The sequence below is a fragment of the Salvelinus alpinus genome, chromosome 4 (genome assembly GCF_045679555.1).
Source record: "Salvelinus alpinus chromosome 4, SLU_Salpinus.1, whole genome shotgun sequence".
NCBI lineage: Eukaryota > Metazoa > Chordata > Actinopteri > Salmoniformes > Salmonidae > Salvelinus > Salvelinus alpinus.
Window position 1 is genome coordinate 72,320,368 of NC_092089.1, and position 11,299 is coordinate 72,331,666.

The window sequence follows — 11,299 nt, forward strand, 5'->3', positions numbered from 1 at the left end:
CATTAACATTGCCTAGAGAAAACGCAAACATAATATTGATATTGTTAGTACATTATATGTTACCGTGATTTATACAAGTTGGAACCATACACTACTTAATCTTACACTATATAACCTTGGCAAAATACTGTATATCAATTACAATGTGTGGCACACAGTGGAGGCTGCTGTGGGGAGGACGGCTCATTGTAATGCCTGGAATGGAGTCATTGGACTGGTATCAACCACATGGAAACCACGTTTGATAGCATTCCATTGACTCCATTCCAGCCATTATTATGAGCCGTCCTTCCCTCAGCCGCGTCCACTGGTGGCACAGTCACGCAGTACTTGTCAATTGGGCAATATGCTTTAAGTCTAAAACAACTTTCACAATAGTGACAGAATTGCAAAGAGAGAGAAACGACCCCGCCCACCTTCCCAGGAGGGACCTTACAACGAGAACAAGATGATCTGGATCATATAGATTTATTTCATGACAGAATGCCTCCAAAGCAACTACATGATGGGACACAGGGTTTAGATGATGAAACAGAAGATAGAAAGAGTCAAACTCTGTATGAAGTGGTACTACAGAGGTCTCTGACATCTGCTAGACCAGAAACCTGGAAGGCCTCCTGCCTCTTGCCTCCTCCTAACATCTGCTGGACCAGAAGCCTGGAAGGCTCCTGCCCTGTGTAAAGTAGAGGGGGATAAAAGAACAAAAACAGGATCCTACATGTATATGTTATGTAACATTTTCTTATGTCCAGACCTGGGTAAAATACTATTTGAAATCATTCCAAATACTTAGTCTGGGCTTGAATGAGCCTGCATGGTATAATGGACCAATACAATTGTCCCAAAACTGCAAACACTGCCCATCCAGCACTTTAGGCAGGCTAGATAAAACACTCAAAGTATTTGGAAGATTTCAGATAGTATGTTTGAGCCCAGGTCTGCTAATGACAGTCAGCACAGAGGATAGGAAAGCTTCAATGAAAGACACATGACAGCATGTAAGGCCTTACTGTCTACATAATTATGGAAAGTTACAAGACAGTATAGCAGAAAAGTTAACAATTATGCTAATTAAATCTGACAAACAATTGCTGTACTTTTCCCTCTCAGGCTGTGTCTGAAATGGCACTGTAATATCCATCTTAAAAAATAGACCCTGGTTAACATCATGGTAATCAATATTATCAACTCTCCTGTTGCTGTTCATGATCTTCTCACACTCTGGAGGACGGCTCCTCTGTTCCTGATGATGGTGGTTCCAGGGTCCTGTCACCTGAGAAGGACGGCTCCTCAGTTCCAGATGATGGAGGTTCCAGGGTCCTGTCACCTGAGAAGGACGGCTCCTCAGTTCCAGATGATGGTGGTTCCAGGGTCCTGTCACCTGAGATGGACGGCTCCTCAGTTCCAGATGATGGTGGTTCCAGGGTCCTGTCACCTGAGAAGGACGGCTCCTCAGTTCCAGATGATGGAGGTTCCAGGGTCCTGTCACCTGAGAAGGACGGCTCCTCAGTTCCAGATGATGGTGGTTCCAGGGTCCTGTCACCTGAGATGGACGGCTCCTCAGTTCCAGATGATGGTGGTTCCAGGGTCCTGTCACCTGAGAAGGACGGCTCCTCGGTTCCAGATGATGGTGGTTCCAGGGTCCTGTCACCTGAGAAGGACGGCTCCTCAGTTCCAGATGATGGTGGTTCCAGGGTCCTGTTACCTGAGAAGGACAGATCTAGAGACACATTTTGGTAATAAGCGTGAGCTAAAGAGTGACTGTTGCAATGTATCATTCTGAGTGTTCTTATTCAACATGTCAATGTTTTTTGGGGAACCACCAAACAATCGACTCAACATTTACCATACATGCGTTAAAGAAGTCAATGGAACGCAGACCGTTGGAGATAAAAGAAACACCGTCATTGGCACCCATTCAAAAGGCAAATCTATTAAAAAAGTGGATATTCATCAAATCAGGCCCACAAGGTGGTTACTAAAATCCTATTTGGACATATTTGGCTGTTTTAGCTGCATAATATTTAGAAGGTGTCCTTTTCCTGTTCATAAAAGCTGGTAACATAACTAGCATATAGAAATTGGTGGTTGTAGGTGAAGACATTTTTAATTGTAATACAGTTGATTGGTGACGATGACATGAACATGCATTGGGGTTGACATCTATACAAGCATTATACTCCGATTTTTACCCTAACATAGTATTTCACACTATGTATAGTGGCTTCGGAAAGTACTCAGACCCCTTGACTTTTTCCACATTTTGTTACGTTACAGCCTTATTCAAAAATTGATTAAATAAATACAAATCCTCAGCAATCTACACACAATACCCCATAATGACAAAGTGAAAAAATGTTTTTATAAACTTCAGCAAACGTATAAAAAATACAAACAGAAATACCTTATTTACATAAGTATTCAGTCCCTTTGCTATGAGACTCGAAATTGAGCTTAGGTGCATCCTGTTTCCATCGATCATCCTTGAGATGGTTCTACAACTTGATTGGAGTCCACCTATGGTAAATTCAATTGATTGGACATGATTTGGAAAAGCGTAAAACTGTCTATATAAGGTCCCACAGTTGACAGTGCATGTCAGAGAAAAAACCAAGCCATGAGTTCGAAGGAATTGTTCGTAGAGCTCCGAGACAGGATTGTGTCGAGGCACAGATCCGGGGAAGGGTGCCAAAACATTTCTGCAGCATTGAAGGTCCCCAAGAACACAATGGCCATCATTCTTAATTGGAAGAAGTTTGGAACCACCAAGACTCTTCCTAGAGCTGGCCGCCCGGTCAAACTGAGCAATTGGCGGTGAAGGGCCTTGGTCAGGGAGGTGACCAAGAACCTGATGGTCACTCTAACAGAGCTACAGAGTTCCTCTGTGGAGATGGGAGAACCTTCCAGAAGAACAACCATCTCTGCAGCACTCCACCAATCAGGCATTTATGGTAGAGTGGCCAGACGGAAGCCACTGCTCAGTAAAAGGCATGACAGCCTGCTTGGAGTTTGCCAAATGGCACCTAAAGACTCTCTGATCTTATGAAAACAAGATTGAGCTCTTTGGCCTGAATGGCAAGAGTCACGTCAGGAGGAAACCTGGCACCATCCCTACGGTGAAGCATGGTGGTGACAGCATCATGCTGTGGGGATGTTTTTCAGCGGCAGGGACTGGGAGACCAGTCAGGATCAAGGGAAAGATGAACGGACCAAAGTACAGAGAGATCCTTGATGAAAACCTGCTTCAGAATGCTCAGGATCTCAGACTGGGGCGAAGGTTCACCTTCCAACAGGACAACAACCCTAAGAAGACAGCCAAGACAACGCAGGAGTGGCTCTGGGACAAGTATCTAAATGTCCTTGAGTGGCCCATCCAGAGCCTGGACTTGAACCCGATCGAACATCTCTGGAGAGACCTGAAAATAGCTGTGCAGCAACGCTCCCCATCCAACCTGACAGAGCTTGAGAGGATCTGCAGAGAAGAATGGGAGAAAGTCCCCAAAAACAGGTGTGCCAAGTTTGTAGCATCATACCCAGGAAGATTCGAGGCTGTAATCACTGCCAAAGATGCTTCAACAAAGTACAGAGTAAAGGGTCTGAATGCTTAAGTAAATGTGATATTTCAGTTTTTTTTATATATATATATACATTTGAAGAAAAAAAAACAGTTTGATGAGCGAAAAAAGCCATTATCCATTTTAGTATAAGGCTGTAACTTAACAAAATGTGAAAAAAAGTATTGGGCTCTGAACACTTTCTGAATTCACTATAAATGTAGGCTAATTTTGAAAATGTAGATTCATTTTGATGGGCGGCAATGAGGAGATTCTGGATCTATCCCTCACAGGGGGATGCGTGGGAGGCGTTTCCATGGCATTTTCACTGTTTTGGTTGAATTCCATTGACCTGTTTACAGCATGTATCCTGCATTGGGTTAAGGAGGAGAATGGAATCTTTCAAATTGAAAAAACAATCCTTAGAATGAAACTTTCAGAATAGAAAAAGTCTTTACAAAGGAATATTTAGGACGGTAAAATAGTCAACAGACACTACAAAACACATCTCTACATATCTCTACACTCCAAATCTAAACAGGGATAGAAATGGTGAGGGGCGCAGAACAACTAACAGTAGGGGTGAATTAGTAGTGTGAAGGTGTCTCTCTCACATGCAAAGGCAATGCTGAGTAGGATAAGGACGGTCAACATCGTCGCCATGGAGACAGTCTCTTGAAAACTAGATTGTAAAAGATTTAAAAAACACAACTTATCATACAGTGTAGACAATGACAGATGTAAAGTAAACATCCAAGACTGACACTTAGGATGGTGTAGATGACTTTACTAAATCACAGGTAGATTCTGTAGGTAGTGTTCAGTTGTGTTGTCTAAACAGCCTTCCAGGACTATGCCCTAACCCTCCCTATCATATCAGACAGCAAGCACCAAACCACAAAGAAACAACATTAGTCTCTTACCTTCAATAACAAGATGCTGGAGCCTGACTGTGTGGTCAGGAGTCAAGTTAATGTCTTCTCCCCAACAACTCACATTTTTTATACCAGAATTAACACAAGTCATTATGCTTGAGCAACCAAAGGGCATGTCTCTTGAGTGACTTCTTGTAATTCTGGTGAAATGTTGATGAAATTGGTGATCGCTTTCACTAGTTCCAATGCGAGGGGTTGCAGAGTGTCATATGGCGTAATATGGTGTTATCAAAAGGAAATGATTTGAACAATTTAAAAAAAACATTTCTCATGCTGTCCCTTCCCTGGTATGGTTTCAACATGACGATGAGGATGATCATGGTGATGATGATGGTGGTGGTGATGATGATGGTTTATAAACATTCAATGTTGTTTAGACAAAACTTATACACTACAGCCAATCTCTTTCCCCATGTCCACAGTGTCAGTTTTGTGAGCATGATTGACTAAATCCCTTTAATCGAGGGAGCGGCCTTTTTCAAATGTCCAACTTACTGAGTCTTCCTCATTTCCTCTCTCGAACAACTTCCACAACAGCTTCAAGAAAATACTCCAGTAAACAACTAAACAGCCTTTTATTTCAGTCTCCTCTCTCTCTGTTGATATCAAATTAATTGCACATTTTTAAGAGGCGTATAGCCTCGTAGACATGTTTGCAATATAAATACAGTTGACAGACCTTTCTGTTTTCATCCCACTGCTAGACATTAGCTTTGAATAACGACTCTTTTGCTAAGTGATTGTTGTAGGAAAGAGTAAAAACCATATCAACTCAGCTATTAAACTTCGGAATAAATGATGTGCCAATGCCCATAACAATGCACATTCTTTATCACGCTAAACAGCAGAAATGTGATGCAAATGTGTTTTCTGTAGATCAAAAATAAGATAGTAATTTATTCTCCATTTGTCTGAAATACCAACAGTGTATCAGAAACACACTTAATACAACGTTTGTTTGCTTGCGTCTGTGCAGCAGTAGAGCCTCAGGGAACCCTCATTAAACTGAGGATTTAGCTGAACATGTATACAATGAGTTGAACTATCCTTTGTGCTGCACTTCCAATGATATTGGCTCTGATGAAAGTATTTGATTTACTCTGATGCTATTTCAACACCACTGGAATGCAATGAGTATGGAAACGCTTGTTTGCAGCCACCATTAGCAAGCAGCTTTTATTAGAAAGTTTGACAATCTGCAAGGGACATAACATTATGATTGGCTGTGAATTGAGTAAGATTATCATACTGTTATGACCTTTCACTCAGTAAGCACAGTCTGCATCTCAATTCAACAATGTCGAAAAGCAAGCCAATGAGATTTGGTAGAGAATAGATGTTATCACCAGCCCACATCATTAATAAATATAAATCAACACCCGAGGAACTCCTACTTCTTCCAGCAACATGTAATGGGGTGGCTGGGTGCATTTTTTACATGGGAAAGCTATAAACTATGTACTGTATACTTCCAGTAGACTTGTTACGTTCCCTGTCAAAAGGAGAAAACATTAAGAGAATTATATTATATTCAGTGACCAGTCTGTTATCTTATCACACCCGAGAAAATATATCACATTTTGTTGTGATTGCCTCACAAGCCAATGTCTCATCTTTTCTTCCCCATGAAGTACTCTTTTAAAACATGCTAACCCCATAGCATATGAAAACAATAATTTAGCAGGCTAGGTCCCTTAGCGTTTCTCAGGACAGAGGGGAGCTGTCTGCTGACAAATGGGACCTACTTTTTGCCAGTTAGCATTACCTTCAACTTCTACATTGTGTGTTGGTACACACGCCAGGTTGTTTGAACACTCTACATGGGATTCAGTATGTGTTGTTGATGCAGTAGCTAGCTTTTGGAAATATTATTGAAGCTACGCAAAGGTAGGTTACTTGAGTCACATGTACCTTTTATTGAGGATAAAATTATACATTTTATATTGAATAACATGACTCGCCCCGTAGAACTCACGTCGGTAGCCATCAAGTGCTGGTCATGGCTCACATCAACACCATCATGCCGGATACCCTAGACCCACTCCAAATCGCATACTGCCCCAACAGATCCACAGATGACGCAATCTCACTCGCACTCCACACTGCCCTTTCCCACCTGGACAAAAGGAACACCTATGTGAGAATGCTGTTCATTGACTACAGCTCAGCGTTCAACACCATAGTACCCACAAAGCTCATCACTAAGCTAAGGACCCTGGGACCAAACACCTCCCTCTGCAACTGGATCCTGGGCTTGTAAGGGCTTGTAAGTGAGCATTTCACAGTAAGGTCTACACTTGTTGCGTTCGGCGCATGTGACAAATAAAATTGGATTTGTTACTCCACACACATACCTTGCTACCTTACCATATCAGCTAGCTTTCTGGTACAGATGCTAACCAATACTCCATTTTCCACTAGATAGCACAGCCACACAGTCAAAATTGGCAATATAGTAAAAATTCCTGAAAACAAAAATGTGGGTTCGGCATAAAATTAGCAGTGTGGTTAAGATTAGCGTAAAGGTTAGGGCTGTTGCAGTGACCCCATTACCACCACACAGGCAGTCATGAGTCAATATGGACTGTGACCGTTGAGTCACGGTAATCTCCTCTTATGCACTCTGAATATGTGTTAGTTGTACCCAACTCGCCAATGATTGTCAAGTCGCTAATGGCCTGGTACTCAGGGCTCCATAGTCCCCCTAACCACTCTGACATCAATGTAAATGCAATCGGCGGAAGAAATCACATCAAACACTTAAAAACAGTATGTACTTTTAAAACTCACCTCACAGTATTGATCCATTTCAAGAAAGTTCAACAGGTTGAAACTGAGTGTAAAACATGGTCATTGTACATGTTGTTTCGCAGTCTAACAACAAAATGGACAGCATTTTCTAAGGTGTTGATTAAATTCAAACTACCCATAGGCATACAGTATTAGATCTGAAACATACGCATAGGCCTATATATGAGCCAACCCCCCCCCCCCCCCAAAAAAGAAACTGAATCAAAATAATGATTGTGCCGTAATACAATACATAGCCTACAGCTTATTACACACCGCAGATTTTTTTTTTTTTTTTAAATAGGCTGACACATTACCTTTATTTACACAATATCTGTCACGCCCTGACCTTAGTATTCTTTGTTTTCTTTATTATTTTGGTTAGGTCAGGGTGTGACGAGGGTGGTATGTGTGTTTTTGTCTTATCTAGGGGTTTTTGTATGTCTAGGTGTGTGTTTCTAGTCTACATTTACATTTAAGTCATTTAGCTGACGCTCTTATCCAGAGCGACTTACAAAAATTGGAAAGTTCATACATATTCATCCTGGTCCCCCCGTGGGGAATGAACCCACAACCCTGGCGTTGCAAGCGCCATGCTCTACCAACTGAGCCACACGGGACCTGTCTAGACATATGTAGGTCTATGGTGGCCTAGATTGGTTCCCAATCAGAGGCAGCTGTTTATCGTTGTCTCTGATTGGGGATCCTATTTAGGTTGCCATTTTCCAGTTTGGTTTGTGGGTTATTGTCTATGTGAAGTTGCATGTCTGCACTCATTGTTTACAGCGGTCACGGTCGTTTTGTTATTTTCTTAGTTTGTTTAGTGTTCTTCGTGTTTATTCGTCTTACATTAAAAGTATGTATTCACATCACGCTGTACTTTGGGCTCCTCACTACGACGAACGTGACAATATCTCACCACTGTGCATTCCATCTCCTCCACTCTCTTCTTCATTCCCTTCTCCAGTGCGCAGAGACAGGGTCTGTCAACAGATTCATGAAATGTTTCCTTGTGAAAACATGTTACTATCCATGTTCCCAAACAGATTTCACTTGGTTTCCCAAATTAAACACTGCGTAGCTGCAGCAACAGGGTTGGTGAGTCCATGGCATACAGAGTTTGGGCGGAATAATACCTGTACCGCAGCAAAATAACCAGAGTAGCCTACCCAACATGAGTGAAATGAACCAGGGGGAAAGTGGCCTCCATTTGCTATTCCAGTGCATACGGATGTCTTTTTTCTCTTGCCCCTGTTCCTGCCCATTTGATAATGTGCCATTCTAAATCTAAAACAAATTTGACATATTAGTAAAGACAAGATTCAATTAATATTCTGATGGGTGAAAATATGATCACTTGATGAGAGAACAGCGTGTGCAGCCTGAAACAAGGAATAGAGTACAAGCTTTTAATGCAACTTTCTCAAATCATCATTAGCCTATAGACATCCTTTCAATTTTATTCAGCTAAGCTCCAGAACACTCAGGACCTCAGACTGGTGTGAAGGTTCACCATCCAACAGGACAACGACCCTAAGCACACAGCCAAGACAGGAGTGGCTTCAGAACAAGTCTCTGAATGTCCTGGCCAAGCTTGGAGCGTCATACCCAAGAAGAATCAAGGCTGTAATCACTGCCAAAGGTGCTTTAACAAAGTACTGAGTAAAGGGTCTGAATACTTCATTTTTGCTGTAGCATAAGGGGCTATTGTGTGTAGATTGATAGGGGGGGGGGGGACTATGTAATCCATTTTAGAATAAAGCTGTAACGTAACAAAATGTGGAAAAATTCAAGGGGTCTGAAAAGTTTACAAAGGTCCTGTATATTCTTCTGACTATATAATCATATCATTTAAAATAATGGCATGGACCTTAAGTGCATCTTGTCTGCTAAATGAACAAGCCTACGGCAGGGCGCATAGCCAGGTAACATACAGCAGGCCAACTCCTATTCTGCTCTTCTGAAATACATTCTCTTCATATCATAATGTTTCCATAATGTTTCTAAAATAAATAATGCATTCATTGTGATGGTGTATATTAAGTTATTCGACTTTTGTAAATGTAGATGTTTCAAAGGCGCGCATCAGCGGCTTGTATGCAGGAAGGCCTGGAAATGCTAAACCTGTTTATGTTAATTGACGGTCAATTACCATGAGACCGACAGTTTTTTGCATGACAATAACTGTCTGACAAAATTTTGTGACTGCCACATCCCTAGTGAAGGTAGGAGGGAATGGGTCGAGCAGGCAGGTTGTCGGGCGGCTGGACCTCACTAGTTGCAGGATTTCATCTGGAGAGAGAGGGGATAAAGAGGTCAAGGCGTAGGGTAGTTCCGTGTGAGCGGGACCAGTGGACTCAATAGGCTGAACATGTCATAAAATTTTTTTTCAAAGTGGTTGACATTGTCGCCAGCAGAGAGAGAGGGAGGGTGAAGGGCTGGAGGATTAAGGACGGAGGAGAAGGTGGAAAATAGATTCTAGGGTTAGAGGCAAAAGCTTGAGATTTAAAGTGAAAGAAAGTCACTTTAGCAGTGGATACAGAAAATAAAGTAGAGAGGAGGGAGTGGAAGGATGATAACTTCCCGAGGAGCTTTCCTTTATTTTCTGCCCTGTTCTGTAAACTCACAATGAGTCACTTCAGCCACAGAGCTGAAGGGGGGGGGGGACTAGGGTCGAAGAGGCAGAATCAGGATACAGGAGGGAGAAGGATTTAGGGAGTGATGATAGGATAGAAGAGGAGAGAGTAGTGGGAGAGAGAGGGAAGATTGTGACAGGGTGTGATCATCTGGGTAGTGGAGTGGCAGTGAGATTAGTAGGAAAACAGCCTCTAGTAAAGATGAGGTCAAGCATATTGCCTGCCTTGTGAGTGGGAGGGGACTGGGAAAGGGTTAGGTCAAAAGAGGCAAGAAGGGGAAGTTGGAAAGAAATTAATCGATGGCAGATGTCGGGAGGTTGAAGAGCGGTGAGCCATCGTCAGGAAATTAGCTAATCAAGGTGTCATACTCTTTGAGGAACTCTCCAAGTACACCTGGTGGGCAATAAATTAGAAAATGTTTAAGTTTGAGTGGACAAGTGACAGAGACAGCATGGAATTCAAATGAGGAGATGGACAGGTGAGTGAGGGAGACGAGAGAAAAACGCCACTTAGGAGAAATTCGCAGCCCCGTGCCACCACCGCGACGACCAGATGCTCTCTTACTATGAGAGAACACATAGATGAAGAGGGAGCAGCTGGAGTAGCAGTGTTGTCTGGGGTGAATCCATGTCTCCTTCAGGGCAATAAAGTCCAGAGACTGAAGGCCAGCATAGGCTGAGATGAACTCAACGTTCTTGACCGCAGATCGGAAGTTCCAAACGCTGCCAGAAACCAGGAATTCCATATGGGTTGTCTAGGCAGAGTACACTAAAATAGAAGGGTTGCAGCAAAGGGGTGGGGAGTGTCTGTAAAGCCTACAGGGAGAGGAGCCAACAGGTATAGAAAACACACACATACAGTGAGCTCCAAATTGATTGGGATAGTGACATCTCTTATTTTTACTCTGTACTCCAGCACTTTGGATTTGAAATGCTTAGTATTTCGTCCCATATTCATAGAACACAATGATTACATCAACAAACGTGTTGGATGCATTTGCTGTTTGTTTTGGTTTTGTTTCAGATTATTTTGTGCCCAATAGAGATTAATGGGAAATAATGTATTGTGTCATTTTGGACTCACTTTTGTAAATAAGAATAGAATATGTTTCCAAACACTTCCACATTAATGCAGATGCTACAATGATTACAGATAATCCTGAATGAATAGTGATGAGTGAGAAAGTATCATACCCCCCAAGACATGCTAGCCTCTCACCATCCCAATTCATTCAGGATTATCCGTATTCACCTCACCCGACGGTTCCCCCGATATGGATGAAAATACCCTCAAATTAAAGCTGACAGTCTGCACTTTAACCTCAGTCATTGTATCATTTCAAATACAAAGTGCTGGAGTACAGAGCCAAAACAACAACAAATGG

General features: G+C 42.2%; 1 protein-coding gene across 1 annotated transcript; it reads right to left on the reverse strand.

Moving 5' to 3' along the window:
* Positions 1-323: 323 nt before the first annotated feature.
* Positions 324-4,559, reverse strand: LOC139574386 (uncharacterized). Its single transcript, XM_071398911.1, has 3 exons — positions 4,478-4,559; positions 4,169-4,236; positions 324-1,720 (listed from the first exon to the last, which is right to left on the reverse strand). The coding sequence occupies exons 2-3, from the start codon at positions 4,215-4,217 to the stop codon at positions 1,215-1,217; spliced, it is 555 nt and encodes a 184-aa protein (XP_071255012.1). The 5' UTR covers positions 4,218-4,236; positions 4,478-4,559; the 3' UTR covers positions 324-1,214.
* Positions 4,560-11,299: the final 6,740 nt, after the last annotated feature.